Genomic DNA, 21,302 nt, shown 5'->3' on the forward strand with positions numbered 1-21,302 from the left:
TGCTCCAGAATTATTGTTACATGGGGAATACAAGTAGCTATTAAAACAAGCATGTCAGGAGTGGTGAAAGGTCCTCTTTAATGGTCCTTTTATACATACTGCCGCCTAACAAAAGCCAATCGACAATAACACAGCACCGCTATTTCCATGTTATGCTCTGTTCGTGGAAAAGAAGAATGAAAATAATGGAAGTGCCGGACACACAACTGATAGAAACGGAGCTGAACAGACTCAAATGACTACAACAGACCCCATTCTGTTTCCGTTCAGGAACCTGATTTTTTTTACCAGACAAAAGGTTAGCACGCAGAACTTTTTCCGACGAACTGAGCCTCTAATGTAGATGTAAACAAGCCTTTAGCTGCAATTACACACAATTATCGTTAGCATGGGGACAATCAGTAATACAAATGTTTCTTCCCATACAGTTTTTATTTATCTACACAGAGTGACGTGCTGCCGACAAACAAGCATTTTTAATGTGGCATGAAATAGGATTTGCATATACAAAAGCCATATCCCAGTGAGCTAAAGAGAGCCAACCATGGAGTGTGATAATAGGATAAAAGTGATATTCAGTGAAGAATAACAAATCTGCACACCAAGATGATACTGCAGGTACTTCTGTCCGGTGCCATGCTAATAAAACATATAAAGATGACATTTCTCCACTCATTTATGATATGGGGTGGCATGTCAAGTTAATGGACCAATTGGAAAAGTAATTATTCCCTCAATGGTCAGTATACTGTAGAGATGTAGAAAAGTACATACAACCTTTGGACATTTTTCTGATTCGAATAATAGATAATCAGGATTGGTGATTAAGTCATTTTTCAGGATCAGAATGCATCTGGTCACAAAGCTAAAGCTTTTATTTATAAAGGCATATCAACTCAATGCAGGAGGCATACATAGATCTCATAGGTACCAATAACAAAATGAATATGGACCTCCCCTGTCCACCACTGACATGTTAGCAGAGTATGAGTGTATAGATCCCATTGTGGGGCTGCAGGAGACCACATCCCTACTACTATATGTGCCAGCTCCGCTCTGCTAAAGCCTGGCATAGACGTGCTTTAGCATTGGCAAGAGGAGCAATATGCCTCTGCTAATGCCTCGCATCAGTATATACAAGGTTTTAGCCTTGTCTACACATTCTAAAGAGCTATAGGCAAACGAACATCAGGTGCCTATTTTTAAAGGAAGAATATATTACAAAAGTGAAATATATGCAATATAGAAAATGTTTTATTACACTTTGTCACCTCCTCTCCAAACAGTATCTCACAAAAGTCAGTACAACCCTCATATTTTTGTAAATATTTTCAATATCTTTTCATGGGACAACACTGAAGATATGACACTTTGATACAATGTAAAGAAGTCAGTGTACAGCTTGTAGAACAGTGTAAATTTCATGTGACCTAAAAAAATTGCCATTATGTCTAAACTGCTGGCAACAAAAGTGAGTACACCCCTAAGGGAGATGGCCAAATTGTGCGCAAAGTGGCAATATTTTGTGTAGCCACCATTATGTTCCAGCACTGCCTTAACTCTCTTGGGCATAAATTTCACTAGCGCTTCACAGGTTGCTACTAGAATCCGCTTCCATTCTTCCAGGACATCATGAAGCTGGTGGATGTTAGAGACCTTGCTCTCCTCCACCTTCCGTTTGAGGATGCCCGACAGATGCTCAATAGGGTTTAGGTCTAAAGACATGCTTGGCCAGTCCAGCACCTTTACCCTCAGTTTCTTTAGCAAGGCAGTGGTCGTCTTGGAGGTGTGTTTGGGGTCATTATCATGTTGGAATACTGCCCTGCGGCATACATAGTTTACGAAGGGTGGGGATCCTGCTCTGCTTCAGTATGTCACAGTACATGATGGCATTCATGGTTTCCTCAGTGAACTGTAGCTGTCCACAACTGGCAGCACTCATGCAGCCCCAAGCCATGACACTCCAACCACTATGACTGTAGACACAATTGTCTTTGTACTACACACTTGACACCATCTAAACCAAATAATGCATTTCTCGCCCCATAAGACGCATTTTTTTCTCGCCTAAAGTGGGGGGAAATGTCCCGTCGTCTTATGGGGTGAATACTAATGAGCGCTTCAATTATGGACCGGGAAGCGGTGAAGGCTCTGTGTATGTGTCTTATGGGCCAGTGAGTCCTATAGGGCGAAAAATTCAGTAAGTTTATCTTGGTCTCATCAGACCACAGAACACTGTTCCAGTAATCCATGCCCTTAGTCTTGTCTTCAGCAAAATGCATGATGCTTTCTTGTGCATCATCTTTAGAAGAGGCCTCCTTCTGGGATGTCAGTACTGCGGACCAATTTGATGCAGTGTGTGGTGTATGGTCTGAGCACTGACTGGCTGACCCCCCCCCCCCTTTAACTTCTGCAGCAATGCTGGTAGCACTCATATATGTCTATTTTGAAAAGACTACCTCTAGATATGACACTGAGCACATGCACTCATCTTCTTTGGTTGACAATGGCGATGCCTGTTCTGAGTGGAACCTGTCTTGTTAAACCAATGTATGGTCTTGGCCACCATGCTGCAGCTCAGTTTCAGGGTGTTGGCAATATTCTAATAGCCTAGACCAGTGATGGTAAACAGTTTAGAGACCAAGTGCCCAAACTGCAACCCAAATTCCAATTATTTATCGCAAAAGTGCCAAAACGGCGATTTTATTACATCAGAGTGAGGCCTTAATCCATATATAATGCTTGCATCTTTATTTTTTGTGCATTATTATCTTTTCTTTGTTATTTTTTTTTTTTATAAATGTAGCCAGGGACATCCACACATTCATTTATCATATTGTGCAGGATGTTTTTATCTTAGTTTTTTGTCTTTTCTGTGATTTTTGTTTAACATGGCAATTTATCCTGAATATCAATACAGTATATCTTCCATGTACTTTATCATTTAGCTATAATTTCCTGCCTACATCCAATACACTACTTGTGCTGCTCACAGTGCGCCCTGCGCTGATGACTAGCAGGGAAAGTCTGAGGCATATTGGTACACCATAGACTTTTTACACGGTGCGGGTGCACAGAGAGGGCTCCGAGTGCCGCCTCTGGCACCCATCCAAAAGGTTCGCCACCAATAGCCTAGACCAGGGATGGGCAAACTGCGACTTTCCAGCTGTTGCAAAACTACAATGCCCAGTATGCCCACTCTGCCTACAGCTATCAGCCTACAACAGGGCATGATGGGATTTGTAGTTTTACAACAGCAGTAGAGCCGCAGTTTGCCCATCACTGGCCTATACCATCTTTATGTAAATCAACATTTTTTATTTATTTTTTAGATCCTCAGTTCTTTGCCATGATGAACTTCCAGTGACCAGTATGACAGAGTGTGAGAGCGATAACACCAAATGTAACACCTGCTCCCCATTCACACCTGAGACCTTGTAACACTAACAAGTCACATGACACCAGGGAGGGAAAATGGCTAATTGGGTACAATTTGGCCATTTTCACTTAAGAGTGTACTCACTTTTGTTGCCAGCGTTTTAGATATTAATGGCTGTGTGTTAATATATTTTGAGGTCACACTAAATTTTCACTGTTATACAAACTGTACACTGACTACTTTACATTGTATCAAAGTGTCATATGTTCAGTGTTGTCCCATGAAAAGATATAATAAAATATTTACAAAAATGAGGGGTGTACTCACTTTTCTGAGATACTGTTGTCACAATGTAGGGGGAGGGGAGGTACATGGAATGACAACAGAAGGAAAAAGACCAGAAACTAGGCCTCATGGCTAGAGAAAGGGAAACGGTCACTATCTAGGAAACCCTAAACCTAGCCCTAACGCCTGTCAGCATGAATAGACCCTGAAGGTGGGAATATTCATACACCAGAAACCTAGGCCCTACAAACCCTGAACAGCCCTAGGAGTAGTGACAGGGTCTGAGACCACTGGTTCCTTCCCAGATGAATGAACCAGTGTCTCCCTGATGCCTAGTAAACGAATAAATAGGAACAACAAAATAAAAAAGGGAAGTACACTTATCTTCAATAGAAAATGGATGAGCAGGAACTCAAATGAGGACCGCACACCAGCTCTTCCAACTCCAGGCAGATAATATCAACTGCATGGTATGAAGCGCGAGTCCAAACTAAATAGAGGAGCAGTAATGACCACAAGCTACACCTGAGACAAGAGGTGTGGTCATTACCAACAACAGCACTGCAACAAGTGAAAACAGATAGGCTGTCAGATAACCTAACGAGCAGCCAGTCTCTTAGCTCTTCTAACCTCTGTCACAGGAAGGACCATGACAACTGTAGGTTATAATGAAAATCAAAACAAAAAAGAGAAGGACCAGATGATCTGAACCTCCTGAGATTCTTTCTTGGTCTTTCCCTGACAAATCCAAATCCTCTTCTCTAGTTCTGAAATTTTTAAAAATAAAACAAAAAAAAGCATTGCCATGCCTGAACGTCAACATTTTTAAGTATTCATACCATCATGAAACAAAAATAAAATCACTAGAGAAATCAACTTTTTTTTGTCACTTTGCAACCCCAAAAAATGAATAAAAAAAGATCAAAAAGCCATTCATATCCAAAAATAGTATCAATACAACATACAGATAACTCCACAACAAAAAGGTCCTCACACAGCTGAGAAGAGGAAAATATTTTAAATAGTTACGTGTCAGAAAGTGGCAATGCAAAAATTTAAAAACAGTTAGCATTAGAATATATCAAAAACCATATACATATACCTGCAAAATAAAGATAAAGATAATGTGCCATTTTTACTACGTGACAGTCGGAAGTGCATTTTTATTCTGCCCCTGTACTCTCTTACCCCTAAATAAAATCCAGTGTGACCAACTGCCTTCAGAAAACCTAATTAATTAGTTAGAGTCCACCTGTGTATAATCTATTCTCCATATAACTACAGCTGTTCTGTGAAGGCCTCAGAGGTTTGTTAGAGAGCATTAGTGATCAAACAGCATAATGAAAACCAAGGAGTGCACCAGACAGGTCAGGGATAAAGTTGTGGAGAAGTGTAAAGTAAGGTTAGGTTGCAAAAAAAAAAATACCAAAAAATACCAAGCTCTGAACATCTCATGGAGCAGTGTTCAATCCATCATCCGAAAATGGAATGAGTATGGCACAAATGGAAACCTTAGGTAAAAATAGTGATAGCGGCTCCCCCAATTTAACTTTCTGGGGTGGTGCTCTGTCTTAGGTGACTCACCCGGAAACCATATCACTAAAAAGCTAAATCATACCGCATACTATTTATTCTGACTAACCAACTCTGCTGATACAAATTATTTACACAAATATTGCAATATAAACTTTCCATAACCGACATTGGAAGAACTTAAGATCCTACATCCCTTTTTATCTCCTCTGGATATCCACTTAACCTATTTTTTATGTCATCCCTTTTTACAATACCCTTTTAGGGTATCTCCACAACTTGTTTTGATATACCATTAGAAGAACTTGGACATAATTCACCTGTTGTACTGTCAAAAGACATCCATAATTAAAACCAATTATTTGTAGACGTGATATCGATATTTTAAACTGCAGTTAAATAAAATACCTAATTTTACCTTCAATAATACATATATTTTATGTAGTAACCAGATAAAAAGTGCCTGCCTATCTATTATTTACAAATGGAAACCTACCAAGAAATGGCCATCCACCTAAACTGACAACTAGGCAAGGAGAGCACTAATTAGAGAAGCAGCCAAGAGGCCCATGGTCACTCTGGAGAAACTGTAGAGATCCACAGCTCAGGTGGGAGAATCTGTCCATAGGACAACTATTAGTCGTGTATTACACTAATCTGGCCTTTATGGAAGAGTGCAAGAAGAAAGCCATTTTTGAAAGCAAGCCATAAGTCCCGTTTGCAGTTTGAAACAAGCCATGTAAGGGACACAAACATGTGGAACAAGGTGCTTTGGTAAGATGAGACCAAAGCTGAACTTTTTGGCCTAAATGCAAAACACTATGAGGGAGATTTATCAAAACTGGTGTAAAGAAAAACTGGCTTAGTTGCCTATAGGTAACTATTCTAGTTTTCCTTTACACCAATTTTGATAAGTCTCCACTTATGTGTGGAGGAAAACTAACACTGCACATCACCCTGAATACATCATCCTCACCATGAAACATGGTGGTGGCAGCATCATGCTGCGGGGATGGTTTTCTTCAGTAGGGACAGGGAAGCTAATCAGAGTTGATGGGAAGATGGATTGAGCTAAATACAGGGCAATTCTGGAGGAAAACATGGTAGGGGCTGCAAAAGACTTGAGACTGATGTTCACCTTCCAGCAGGACAATGACCCAAAACATACAGCAGAGCTTCTGGTTTATATCAAAGCATATTTTTAAAAGTTCGAATGGCCCAGTCAAAGCCTAGACCGAAATCCCATTAAGAAACTGTGACAAGACTTGAAATTTGCTGTTTACAGATGTTCTCCATCCAAACTGACTGAGCTTGAGCTATTTTGCAAAGAAGAATGAGCAAACATTTCAGCCTCTAGATGTGCAAAGCTGGTAGAGACAAACCCCAAAAGACTTGCCGTTGTATTTGAAATGTGGTTAAAGTAGTGACTCACGGGGACTGAATACATGCCACACTTTCCAGATTTTGAAAACCATGTATCACTTACACATACGGTACTTGCTACTTTGTGTTGGTCCCAATAAAACACATTAAAGTTTGTGGGTGCAACGTGAAAAAAAAATATAGAAAAGTTCAAAGGGTATGAATACTTTTTCAAGACCTTGTTGGTCGTCTTCTAGCCTAGATACAAGACAGAGGTATAGAGGTTCTGGGAGGTATCCTATGACACATTTTCCTACAGATGTTGTGGCTGGGCCTGTAGATCCTGCAAGCTTGTAGGCTACCAAAGCTGATGCCCCAGCTAGTCCCATAAATGCTCAATTGGCAATAAATATGTCGACCGGATTGGCAAATACATTCCTTCGAAACTTTTGCTGTGTGTGGGTGAGCATTATTATGCTGTGTTGTCTCTTTATTACATCAGAGGGAGGGCTTAGTCCATATATAATGCTTGCATCTATTTTGTTAGTGCATTATTATCTTTTTTTCTGTGATTTTTTTCATAAATGTAGCCAGGGACATCCACACATTTATTTATCATATCGTGCAGGATGTTTTTCTCTTTGTTTTTTTCTCTTTTCTGTGACAGCACAAGGCAGCAGAATGTCCCCAACATATCATTAAAGAGGTTATCTGGGAATTTATACTGATGATCTATCTTCTCGATAGATCATCAATATCAAATCGGCGGGGGTCCTCGACGATCAGCTGTTAGGAGAAGTCAGCCAAGTTTCAGATTAGTCCAATTCAAGTCAATAGGGCTAAGCTGCAATAACAAGCACAGCCGCTATATAAGTGCTGTGCTTGGAAAGCTGCCGGGAGCAGGCTGCACTCACCAGATGGTGGGGGTGCTGAGACTCAGACACTCCCCCCTCCCCCCAATGCGATAATGGTGACCTATCCTCAGTAAAGGTCATCATTATCAATCCCTGAATAACCCCTTTAAGAACTGAAGCAATCATCTCCAGACAGTGGTGTATAATGAAAGTACCATCAGTGTCGACATGGTGGGCAACAAAACCGTGGGCGATACTTGTCGGTGGATTAAACGGATCTCTCTACTGGAGGTCTGTCTGGACCATCAAGAGCCTATTGACCATGTGCACGTGCTCTCACGTAACCAGTGCCTTCAAAACCTCTTAACTGCTAGGTCAGACCTAGATGGTAGGAAATTAGTCAAAGAGGATCATCCTGCTCCACTCAGTCTAATGATGCTTCCCATGTCAAAGTCTGTTAACTGGACAAAATGTCTTCAAGTGTATTGTGGAGGCATGTCTATCAGTCAACACCCTCTCTCACCAAGATATGTACTACCCAAAAGTAGCCTCTGAGAGTCTTTTAATAGAACATTACAATGATAATGGGAGAATTGGCAATTTTCCTATTAACAGACTCCCCTCCCACCAAAAAATTTAATTAAATTAGGCAGGTACTTGATTGTATCCTAAAATAATAGTATTAAAAAATATTCCTCATCCCGCAAAATAACCTCCATGAATTTACAGTGAAAATCAAAAGTAAATCGCATTAAATTAATTAAATTAGTAAAAGAAAAACTAAACATCTGGAAAAATATAAAAAAAAAAAATCCAGATTTGTTTTTGTTTTTTGTTTTTTTCTTCCTGCCCCCCAAAAAAGTTTATGGCACCATTGGAAAATATAACTCACAGACAACAAATTATGTCAGTCTGTATTCTGCTTATAAGGTCCAGAAGAATAGGAAAATAACATTTTAAAATCTCTCTACCCTTGTAGGTTATTATTAGAACACTGTGCTAGTACATTAACAAATGTACCAGTAATTTAACATTTCGTAACCATGAAATAAGTTTTATAAATAAAAGGATATCATAACCAAATCTCAGCTTATCTTCAAGCTTCAGAGTAACATAAGTTTGTTCAAGAATCCGGATATCATTCACAAATGTCTGTAGAGAGATCAAAATGACGAAAAAATATGAATATGTTATACCAAAACCTGAATACAAGCCCAAGTCAATAATTTATTTTGTTAACTTAAGAAATAGAGATATTCCTAGACATTTAAGCAAAACTTTGTAAAAGCTGCAAAACAATTCATGTTTGTGGTCGAAAGTTTCATTTAAGGACCTTGCCATTTTTCACCTTGAGGACCAGGCTGTTTTTGGGGAAATTTGACCTGTGTCACTTTATGTGGTAAAACTTTGAAATAATTTTACTTATCCAAACCATTCTGAGACTGTTTTCTTGTGATACATTGTATTTCATGATAGTGAAAAATTTTAGTCGCTATAATTCACCTTTATTTATTAAAAAAAAGAAGAAAAAAGTATAGAAATTTTTTAAAAATTCACAATTTTCTAAATTTGAATTTCTCTGCTTTTAAGGCAGATAAGTGATACATCATAAAGGAGTTATTAGTTTACATTTCACTTATGTCCACTTTCATGTTTTCATCATTTTGTAAATATAATAATTTTATTTTTTTAAGATGTTATAAGGCTTAGAATTTTAGTAGCAAATTCTGTATATCTGTGATAACAGGTGTTTTAGGGGGGAGCTTAGCGGCTATCAATTTTTTTAATCGAGTGAGGTCTCTTAGGAATGAGATTTGCAAGATAAGGAGTTAAGAGTGACCGAATATGGGCCTTCCATGAAGAAGTGGTGGCCAATGGGTCTGTAGGCTTTCCTAGTCTAGGAAGCGAGAACAGGTAAGGATCTCGGTTCGGAGAGTCTTATGTGTGTATCTGCAAATTTTGGGAGATATAAATCTGGAAGGTCTGTCAATGACATAAGTGGAGATGTGGGAGGGCTAAGTTTATCTTTAACAGAGCTCCAGATCTTTAGAGAGGACTTAGTGATAGGGTTCTGAGTCTGTTGGCTGGGCATGCCACTGTTTATACCCCAGATAACGGAGAGCAGCGGGCTGGTAGCTAGGCATTCTTCTAAGGTAATCCACAGTTTGGTGTTGTCTAGTCTATCCCTTTGCATTAGTCTGAAGTACCAGGTGTACCACATCATAATATAGTTTCCAATCAGGTAACGCCATACCCCCGCGTGATTTGTGTTGGGTGAGCAAAGCATGGCTTAATCTGGGTCTTTTATCTTGCCAGAGAAATTTGTTGTCGAGTTTCCCGATTGTCGAGAAGGAGAGCGGGAGGGGGAATCGGGAGTGTCTGAAATAGGTATAGGAGATTTGGCAGTAAAACTGCCTTGATACGGTTTTTCCAACCAATCCAGGATAGGTATGGGAGGGACCAAGACTCAAAAGTTGATTGAAAGGTGCGAGGGATATGAGCATAATTGAGTGTATAGGTCGTTCCAGGTGGAGCAGATCTTGAGACCTAGATAAGTGATATGTGTGGGGGGACATTGGAAAGGGTATTGAGCCTGGAGAGCCATCTTCTCCTTCTCTTCAATGTTGATCCCTAGGGCCTCAGATTTGGTTGTAGGGTATATCAGGACAGGTACGAGGACTGGGAAACCCCAAAATCAGGAGTTGTCCCCGGGCTGAGGGTAAGGCTTCATGCACACGACCGTTGTGTGCATCCGTGGCCGTTGTGCCGTTTTCCGTTTTTTTTCGCGGACCCATTGACTTTCAATGGGTCCGTGGAAAAATCGGAAAATGCACCGTTTGGCAGCCGCATCCGTGATCCGTTTTTCCTGGCCGTGAAAAAAATATGACCTGTCCAATTTATTTCACGGCCAACGGTTCACGGACCCATTCAAGTCAATGGGTCCGTGAAAAAACACGGATGCACACAAGATTGTCATCCGTGTCCGTGATCCGTGTCTGTTTTTTCCTATCATTTTAATGGCAAACTTGACTTAGATTTTTTTTTTTCATTTTTCATGTCCGTGGATCCTCCAAAAATCAAGGAAGGCCCACGGACAAAAAAACGGTCACGGATCACGGACCTACGGACCCCGTTTTTGCGGACCTTAAAAAAAAACGGTCGTGTGCATGAGGCCTAAACCAGGGTTTTCTGTAGGGACAGTTCCCTCCTTCCTGGTTTACCGGTGACTCCCCCTACCTTGGTCGCTGTGTTTTAAGGGTCCTCATTTTTCTAGTATGTGATTTATATGCAGATTGGGACACCACGTTATTATTGTTTCTATATCCTTATATATTCTTTTTCTAATAAAAAGATACTTGAAAAGAAAAAATAATTTTAGAAGCAAATGTTTAAATTTTTTAGAAAATTTCCAAAACCCACTTTTTTAAGGACCAGTTAATTTATGAAGTTACTATGTGGGGCTTTGGCACCGTTTTTATTTTTTACGAAGTTCACCAGACAACTTGGATCATGTGATATTTTTATGAAGCAGGGGGTTTACAGATACAGCAATACCTAATATGTCTGGGTTTTTTTTTTTTTTTTTTTACAATTTTATGTCTCTTTTTATGGGAAAGGGGCACTTTTTTTTTTTTTTTTACTTTTTTGTATTGTTAAAAACACTTATTTCACTTTTTTTTTTTTTTTGCCCCACTATGGGACTTCAACATTTCAGGGTCTGATCCCTGATTCAATGCAGTACAATACATATGCATTGACTATCAGTGTAATACACTGACAGTTTGCCTATGATAACCCAGCCTGGATCAAGAGAGGGAGCGCTTACCTTCCACATGCCGTGGTCAGTGTTGACCACGGCATATGAGGAGTGAATCCACCGGCATCAGTGTTATCACCGATGATGGTGAATGCAGCAGGGGTCCAGCTGTCAGTAACAGGCACTGATCGTGACACCACGTGTGGGGCAGGGGAAGGAACGCAAGCAAAGTCCTGGCAAATTAAGACGAGCATTCTCGTCCAAGGTCCTTGTGACCCCCCCATTTGAATGGAACGATATGCAGTGCATATGCACCAGTTAAAGAGTTCTCTTATATTTATTAAACAATTGGGGTTGTGTCTGTGCTCGTAAGTTTGTTTGGTTTGTGTCTTGTGACAAAAAAGGATTTTTTGTGGGTACATAGGGAACGCCGTAAAAACGAAACACATAAGTATGGAATAATTGAATTTTTTTCTCCAATTATCATCCATTTGGAATTTTTTGCCCCACTACATCATATGTAATATTAAACAGTACCATTAGAAAGTCATATCGCGATATGAAGATTTATACTTACCCCATTAAGACTCCCCAGGTCTTTCACTAAATGCTCGTCAGTAGAGGCTTCATAGTTGATAACAGCATGTTGTTTGTCCACACTTCTTGACTATACAAATTAAATCATGGAAAAACAGAAGCAAGTCAGTAGGATTCTTAGATTATCATGTAATTAATCTAGGCTATAGAATAAGGCTACTTTTACATCTGCATTGTGCTGTCCGGTTCAGAGATCCGGCACACGCTCTCAAAATCACAGCATAAGGGCTTTTTCACACGAGCGGATGCCGTGCGGATAATCCGCTGCGTGAAAGACAGCCAAGCCCCGTTCCGGACAGCAGAGATTCGGAGCATTAACATGATTGAAGATGCTTTGTGTCGTTTTGTGATCTTTTTACTACAAAATCAAAATGAGAAAGTAGTCACGGTGATTTTGTAGCAAAAAGGTCACAGAGAGGCACGGAGGATTATCAATCATGTTAATGTTCCGTGTCTCTGCTGTCCGGAGCGGGGCTTGGCTCTCTTTCACGCAGCGGATTACCCGCACGGGATCCGCTCGTGTGAAAGAGCCCTAACACTGCAGTTTTGTCTCCATTCATTGTCAATGAGCACAAAACTGAACAAACTGGAACAAAGTGCACCAGAATACATTCCATTCCGTTTTGTTGTGTTTCCATGCTGGATACAAAATTGCTGCAAGCTGCTTTATGTGCAGCATGGGAAACTGAACCGATCCGGCACCAAAAACCATGTAAGTCAATGGTGCCAGATCCGGTTTGTTTATTTTTGATATAATACAACCGGATCCATTCTGAACGGCAGCACCAATTGTATTATTAGAAAAGAAGCATTTTGCTGCAGTTTTGAGATCCCATGGCAGGTCTCACAACCGTACAGCAAAAACACAGATTTTCTCTTCTTTTTGTTAGGCGTCAGGCACACAACTGCACTCAGGATCAAATGATACCAATTTTTTTTTACTTTAACAGCATGTTCAGTTTTTTTTCTGCTGGTGGTTTCAAGTGTAACTGTAATTTTTTTTGTAATGTGTAGAGGCTAAGATAATCACTATTTTTGTAATATACTTTAGTTACTGAAATTGTACACTTCTGTCAGAAAATAGCTCTGAAGTGGCCCATTTTGTGCATATGCAGAGCTTCCCGTCTATTTACTGACTGACTGTTCATGTGTAACAAGTGGGCAGCTAGATGAATTAAGCCTCATTCACACGTCTTACCCATTAATTTTAAGGTGTATTCACACATCAGTGTTTTAGCACGGATGCATGCTCCATTTTGTCCACGTTCAAGGATCCATCACGCCCATTATAGTCTATGGGTCTGCGAGACCCACGGATGCCATCCGTGTTGTACAGATCATTATGAAGAGGTGCTTTGAAAATAATTGTTTAGCTGTGCAGTGTCAGTGAAACACGGATGGCACGCGGTCAGCAAAATAACGGACACACGGATCCAACACGGATCCTTCATGGATGCATCACTGAACAACTCCCGGATTTCAGCACGGATTATTAAGAAGGCAGCGAGACAGGCAAAAGCTCTTCTACCTTATATAGGGACAGCTGTATATTAGAACTGTCTCTATAGAGTGCAGAACAGCTGTTACCCGTCTCCCCTGCCTTCTCAATGCTCGTGGTAATTCATCTTGCTGTCGGCAAGGAACAAGCATAGAGATGGCAGGCAGGGAAGTATGTGTATACTGTATATGGCCGGTTTTAGGACTACGGTATATAGAATACAGAGACAGTAAGGGCAGCAGCAGTCAGCCTGGAGCGCGTCTCCACAGTGCTGCTAATGCATAAAATATTATCACTGCCCCTAACCATTACAAAAAATAAAATGACAGTTACACTTTAACACACACAGCGGTTTTTGCAAAAACGTTACAATGCCGTTTTATTGAGCCAACGCCAAAAATAGCTGCAGCATGACGGAGAAGTCCTTTATATTTCTGTCAGCCATTCCCAGCTAATATATATTCTCCCTCTCCGCTTCCCTTGTTGCCAGATGAAGACCTTCCTTCCAGATCTTCTATTCTGACCTCAGGTGGACAACTGTTGCTGTGGAGCCGTTGGAACTGACGCTGATGGCTCTCCGGTTCACTTCTGTTGTTGTTGTCGTCTCCCTTCGGGGATTGTTGATTGTGTTTGTCCTTTCCCTGTTGTTACCCTAGGTGTCAGTGGTGAGGACTAGTGCTCCCACCGCCCTATTCACTACCTAGGGCTTATGTCAGGGTAAGTCAGGGACGAGGCACATGATCGGCGTACGGGTTAGCAGCTCGTCTAGGGACGTCAGGGCAGCCAGGGGCCAGTGCTAGGTGAGTTAGGGGTCCTCCTCCCTCTCCCTAGTGGAAGCGTATTCCTCTTCCCTCCCCTCTGCGCCGCACGTCTGTTACCTACCATCTCAGACATTATATTTTCCCATTCCTTTTGAATCCACTTCTGGCATTTGCTCTGAAAACTGCATTAACCTCCTAACAGTCACATTAAAATTGGGGGAAAAAAAAACTTTTTTACTGTAGATTTTTAAGTGTCTGCAGTAAATCTTGTTGGCGCACAACTCAGGGGGACATAACTGCATTTGTAATTAATTTTGGCCTTAAGGACCAATAATATTTTATTTATGGCGCTGATGGGGGCGTGGAGTCTTAGCCCAGGAGAGGGGTGCCTGGGCTGTGCTGGAGGGCGGGCCTGGGCACTGGATGGGAGGCATTCCTGGGCACCATGGAAAGAAAATAACACCCCTCTGGGAACCTTACTGTCTAATTTCCATATCGTACAAAGATGATTTTTGCAAGATAGAAAACGAGAAATGCCGCATGGAACACATCGGGGAAGGAGGTATGTTCTACATGGAAATTGTTTTACTTTAGTAGTAATAATCCATGTGACAGTTTTCCTTTAAATGGAAAACCACATTAATAAAGCAACACAGAAAAAAAAAAAAGATGAAATTTTGATTCTGTCCTTAAATTTGAAGCTTGTTAACACAATAGTGGATTTTTACAGAAATGGCAAATATACAGGAAGGACTTCTACGAGTTACGCCTCAGTCACACATGTGTCCATGACAACGTCCGTAAAAAAAAGGTCAGTGTTTCATCTTTGACAATGTTAGTGAAAGGTCTATTTATGGCCCATACGTCTGTTTTTGGTCCTCCATTTGTCACCCAATTACCACATGCACGCCTGTGCTGAAGAGGGATTTCTAGAGCATGATCTCCTGACAGGATATGAATGACATCAGTGCTCTGTCAGCGATTTACACGGACCCATAGATTAAATAGGTGTATTTGGTCCTCAACACAGACCAAACAAGTGCATGCTTCCATTGTTTTCAAGGATGTGTGTATAAACACATTAACCCATAACTCTAAAGGTGAATAAACCCCAACCACCAGGTGGCGCTCCCATTGCAGTAAACGGGAGCTAGATAAACAGTATAGAACCGCAGGCTATGCCGTTTCCGAGTTATGCTCTGCTACCCTGCTTCCGTAGCTCCAATACACTGTTTCCGTAGCTCCAGAAATGAGGAGCACCAGCCCAATCCGATGTTTTCCGGCCACCTGGTGATTGGCGCATAGTCCCATTTCGCCTTAGTAAAGGGGGACAACTCTTTTAATGACCAAGACAGATTTGGAAATCTCATGTGTCACTTTAGAAGTGATTAACTATATTAAAGGTTTTGCACATCCAAGTAATTCTGACTGTATTTCATAACATACTGGGGGAGATTTATCAAACTGGTGTAAAGTAGAACTGGCTTAGTTGCCCATAGCAACCAGATTCCACCTTTTCATTTCCCAAAGAAGCAGTGAAAAATGAAAGGTGGAATCTGATTCTTGCTATGGACAACTAAGCCAGTTCTACTTTACACTAGTTTGATAGATGAACTCCACCGTCCTTTATTTAGGTGAAAGAATTTTAGCAAAAAAATGCCAAAATAAATTAAAATTTTAAAACAAATGGTCACTTTTTCCTATTTTACATATGCACAGGTGCATCTCAATAAGTTAGAATATCATCGAAAAGTTAACTTGATTGTAGCTCACAGCTAATGAAAACCCAAAAGTCAGTACGTCAGAAAATATTATACAAGACCAATCAAAAAATGATTTTTAATACAGAAATATTGGCCTACTGAAAAGTATGTACAGTATGTGCACTCCATACTTGGTTGGGGCTCCTTTTGCATAAATTACTGCATCAATGCGACGTGGCATGGAAGCAATCCGCTTGTGGCACTGCTGAGGTGCTATGGAAGCCCAGGTTGCTTTGATAGCCATCTGCATTGTTGGGTTTGCGGTCTTTCAACTTCCTCTTGACTGCAATGGGAGCTACTGATTCTCTATGGGGTTTAGGTCAGGCGAGTTTGCTTGTCAATCAAGTTGCACGCCTCGCTGCAGATCCACCAGCATCTGGTTGCCAAGAGAAAGGCTTGGTCTCCCTGTGGAGGAGGCACATCAGGCACACTGACATCACGTGACCCGGAAACGTGGCCTATTTAAAACAGACAAACTGCTAGCCACAGGTTTGCCTGTGATTGGTTTCTATACTGCCACACTAGACCTGTAATTTATACCCCAACTCTGCCTCCTGCCTGACCCTTAGGACTTGATCAGATGTCCTGGCTTTGACCACTGGCTACCACTGGTTTTACTTCTCTGGTACTGTTTAGATTCAGTTTGGACTCCTGGTATTGACCTCCGCTCACTATATTTTGGATTTTTGTCTTCGAATTTTGGTGCCATTCTAACACTAGTCATTTTTTATTAGTCTCTCTGCTTTCCCTTCTCTGATCCACACCCTACTAGGGGTGCACCGAAATTTCGGCGGCCGAAAATGCACCTAATCTGTTTCTGCCGATATTTGTACATATCGGCCGGAAATAGCGGGGAGGGACTGGGAGGAGGAGCTGGGGGCCGGTGCGTTCACTGTTCTCCGGCCCCCAGCTCCAGTAGTTATAAAATGTTGTACAATTAATAAGGATTCTATTCATGAGGCCCCCTCTGCAGTATTACATTCAATACAGCCACATCCTACTCACAGGGCTGTGCTGGCCGGCCAGACGAGCGGCAGCGTCACGACTGACGTCACATGCCTGCGCTGCCTCCTTCATTCAGAAAGTAGGCCGGGCACATGACGTCAGTTGTGACGCTGCCGCTCGTCTGCCCGGCCGGCCAGCATTAAGATAACAGCCCTGTGAGTAGGATGTGGCTATATTGAATGTTCTACTGCAGAGGGGGCCTCATGAATAGAATCCTTATTAATTGTACAACATTTTATAACTACTGGAGCTGGGGGCCGGAGCACAGTGAACGCACCGGCCCCCAGCTCCTCCTCCCAGTCCCTCCCCGCTATTTTCTATTAATTGTACAATGGGGGGGGGGGGGGGGGTCTGTGGATGGCACTGTTATGGGGGGGGGGGGTCTGTGGATGGCACTGTTATGGGGTGGGTGGGGGTCTGTGGATGGCACTGTTATGGGGTGGGTGGGGGTCTGTGGATGGCACTGTTATGGGGTGGGTGGGGGTCTGTGGATGGCACTGTTATGGGGTGGGTGGGGGGTCTGTGGATGGCACTGTTATGAGGTGGGGGGGGGGGGGTCTGTGGATGGAACTGTTATGGGGTGGGGGTCTTTTAAAAGTATTTGGGCAAAAAGGCAGTTTCGGTTTCGGTCAAGGGGTATCCTGAATTTTCGGTTTCGGACCAGAATTTTCATTTCGGTGCACCCCTACACCCTACATTTACTTAGGAAGGGACTGCTGTCCAGTTATTGGACGGTGTTTAGGGCATATCGCGCAAATAGGTAGGAAGAGTGCTAGGAAGGAGCTCAGGGCTCACTGTTGCCTACCATGGAAGGATCACAAGCCATACCACATTTTTCCAACATTACGCCTGTAATATGGATGCTACGGCAGTTAGGGTGCAGCACCAGGAGAGCATTCCTAGCGCACCAGTAAGCTACTGCTTCTCCTCAACCCACAGCACCACATATTAAGTTACCTGGGGATAGCAAGCTGTTTCAATATTTCAATATAGGGCGCTCTATGTTCAGTCTGGGGATAATTAACGAAGTTTTACATGTTGACCAACACCCATTACTACCAATTTGCAATGAAGTGAAATTAAAATTAAATCGGCAGTAATGATTTAATAACAAAAGAAAATTAAAAAAACAAGGACTGTTTTAATTGTAATTTGTACAACTGAACTCTTTGTGATTGGACCGCACTACAGCCAGGGAGAAGGAGACGCCCATTGAGAAACAGGGCAGTCTCCTCCCTGTACCGAGGCTATTCATTAGCATACCAGATGGGAAAAGTGAACGGTGGGCACAGCGGGTGAACGGAGCGGCGCCCAGACAAACTAGTAAGTGATATTAGTCCAAACAAAAAAGTATAAAGGAATTAGTATCTGTACAGTTCCGCCTGGCACGGATTATCTCACCCTTAGGTATGTGGTGTACCTTATGTGGTGGGCGACAGGGAGATCCATGTAATATGGTATTGCCTGCCGTGGATTTCCTGAACGTGGATGTGCATACGGTAGCGGTGGCGGGGTCCCCCCTCAGGCGCAAGTCCCAAAAAGATATCTCACACGGTTCATGATGAACGTTAAAGGAGATAGTAGTCAAACATGAGTTGAGATTTTGGGCAAAAAAAGGGGTATGGCCGCCACATCACCAGACCATATGAAAAGCAGGTCATCGATGTAGCTGCCAAACCACCTGATGCTGTCCGAAAATGGATGGGTGTCAATTAGGAGGAAGGTCCTCTCCCACCATGCCATGAAATGTGTTTATTATGGTTTAATATATTTTTAACAATTGTGACTTTTCAAACTGGATTTTTGATGCATGTGAGTGGCGGTATCTATTCTGGGTCATGTGATTACCCAATCAGGGTTTCAGGTGTTGACCCACTATATCTACAGCACTCAGTTGTTCTGCAGCATATCATGAGCAAGGGCCTGCATACTGGGTAGCCCGAAACGCGTAGACTGAGAACGTTTTTGTACTGGATGTAACTTTAACCGCACTAATAAAAGTACCTGTGAATCTCTGCAAGAGTGAGCTGGTTCTTCGTTTTTCGTTTGGACTACCAATTTTCCGCATCCAAGTGCGGTTATTTCCGTGCTCACAGTAGAAAAAAAGGGGGCAGGTGAGAGCAGTTATATTTATTTTAGTAAGTGATATTACATCCCTGCACTATGCCCTACATAACCTGTTAGTTATTTTATGTTTGGACTAGGGCTGCACGATATGGGAATTTTGTGCGATTGCGATTAGGGCCCTAAAATTGCGATAACGATATGCGATGCAATATTTTAAGGGAATTGTGCTAGAGGTCTATTTGCTTGGATTTTCCCATATGAGCCGCTGACGCGGCTGGGTATGACATAGTTATGGGGTGGATCTGTGGAGGACGCGCCGTTATGGGGTGGATCTGTGGAGGACGCGCTGTTATGGGGTGGATCTGTGGAGGACGCGCTGTTATGGGGTGGATCTGTGGAGGACGCGCTGTTATGGGGTGGATCTGTGGAGGACGCTCTGTTATGGGGTGGATCTGTGGAGGACGCTGCTATGGGGTGGATCTGTGGAGGACGCTGCTATGGGGTGGATCTGTGGAGGACGCTGCTATGGGGTGGATCTGTGGAGGACGCTGTTATGGGGTGGATCTGTGGAGGACGCTGTTATAGGGGATGTGTGCTATGACACATAGGGCCATGAGGGGGACCAGCATAAGACATATAGCATCTTATGCTGGTCCCCCTCATGGCCCTATGTGTCCTAAACTGCGCACATAACTGGCTTTGTGTGTAAAGTATTTTACTAGTGTGTAAAACAATCTCTCTCCTATTGATAACAGGTCCGGCCTCTGTACTCACTGTCACTATGAATGCACTGCAGCGAGCTGGCCGGCCGGCGCGTGACTGACGTCACTTAGTAACGCTCCTCCCACTTCGGGAAATAGGAGCGTTACTAAGTGACGTCAGTCACGCGCCGGCCGGCCTGGGCCGCTCACTGCAGTGCATTCATAGTGACAGTGAGTACAGAGGCTGGCCATTTTATCAATAGGAGAGAGCTTGTTTCACACAGTAGTAAAATACTTTACACACATAGCCAGTTATGTGCGCGGGGCCCCTTCATATATAATCGCTGCATTTTCGGGTCAGCCAAATCGCTATATCGCATTTGCCGATTATCGCGATTCGATTAATTTTGCGATATATTGTGCAGCCCTAGTCTGGACCCATGAAAGGTCCTCTTTAGACCTCTTGCACACGAACGTGTGCACCCCGCAAAGTGTGGGCAGCAATGCACGAGCACAGTCCGTGGGGCAGCCGCAGTGGATCACGGACCCATTCACTTTAATGGGTCCGCGATCCGGCCATTCCGCAAAAAGATAGAACGTGTCCTATCTTTTTGTGGAACGGAAGTACGGGACGAAACCCCACGGAAGCACTCCGTAGTGCTTCCGTTCAGCACCATTCCGCATCTCCGGATTTGCAGAGTCATTGAAGTGAATGCAGAATGTCCACGGAACGGCACCCGTGTATTGCGGATCCGAAAATGCGGTCCACAATGTGGCAACGGGGCGCACACGTTCGTGTGCAAGAGGCCTTAGGCTGAGTTCACACGAGCGTGACAGATTTGGTCCGGATGCGTTCAGGGTGCGTTCAGTTAAACTCGCACCATTTTGCAAGCAAGTTCAGTCAGTTTTGGCTGCAATTGCGTTTAGTTGTTCAGTTTTTTCCGCGCGGATGCAATGCGTTTTGATGCATTTTTCACGCGCGTGATAAAAAACTGAATGTTTACAAACAACATCTCCTAGCAACCATCAGTGAAAAACGCATTGCATCCGCACTTGCTTGCAGATGCAATGCGTTATTAACGCAGCCCCATTCACTTCTATGGAGCCAGGGCTGCATTAAAAACGCAGAATATAGAACATGCTGCGATTTTAAAGCATTGCAGAAGTGATGCATGAAAAAAAATGCTCATGTGCACAGCCCCATTGAAATGAATGGGTCAGGATTCAGTGCAGGTGCAATGCGTTCACCTACTGCATTGCACCCGCGCGGAAATCTCGCCCGTGTGAACTCAGCCTTAAGGAGAGCTGTAAATTATATTTTTGGCTGCATCCACACTCTTCTGGTTCTGAGCGGCAGAGAGACTTGACAGTTGTCCAGAAGATAGTCATTGTCACCCTCCACAAAGTGGGTAAACCACAAAAAGACATTGCTAAAGAAGGTGTCTGTTCACAGTTGTACAAATTACAATTAAAAACAGTCCTTGGTTTTTTACATTTCTTTTTTGTTATTAAATCATTACTGCTGATTTAATTTTCAGTTCACTTCATTGTAAATTAATAGTAATGGGTGTTGGTCAACATGTAAAAAGTTGTTAATTACCCCCAGACTGAACATAGAGCGCCCTATATTAAAATTACAGACATCTGAGCCAAGAACAAGTTTGTAATTCCAATAGAGGGCGCTCTGCACAGTTGCATGCCTCCTCCAACAGTGTAAAACAGAGTCACAGGAATTGTTAT

The 21,302-nt window shown here is 42.5% G+C and overlaps 1 protein-coding gene across 2 annotated transcripts in view; it reads right to left on the reverse strand.

Moving 5' to 3' along the window:
* The window catches only part of CEP170 (centrosomal protein 170), a 194,936-nt gene that overhangs the window by 140,142 nt on the left and 33,492 nt on the right, over nt 1-21,302 (reverse strand). For both annotated transcript variants that reach the window (XM_044290668.1, XM_044290667.1), the window contains exons 3-4: nt 11,748-11,837; nt 8,487-8,565 (exon numbers count right to left, since the gene is read on the reverse strand). In XM_044290668.1, coding sequence (XP_044146603.1) covers nt 8,487-8,565; nt 11,748-11,837 — 169 coding nt within the window. The remainder of the gene's footprint in view (nt 1-8,486; nt 8,566-11,747; nt 11,838-21,302) is intronic.

Source organism: Bufo gargarizans, chromosome 4 (assembly GCF_014858855.1).
Source record: "Bufo gargarizans isolate SCDJY-AF-19 chromosome 4, ASM1485885v1, whole genome shotgun sequence".
NCBI classification, from domain to species: Eukaryota; Metazoa; Chordata; class Amphibia; order Anura; family Bufonidae; genus Bufo; species Bufo gargarizans.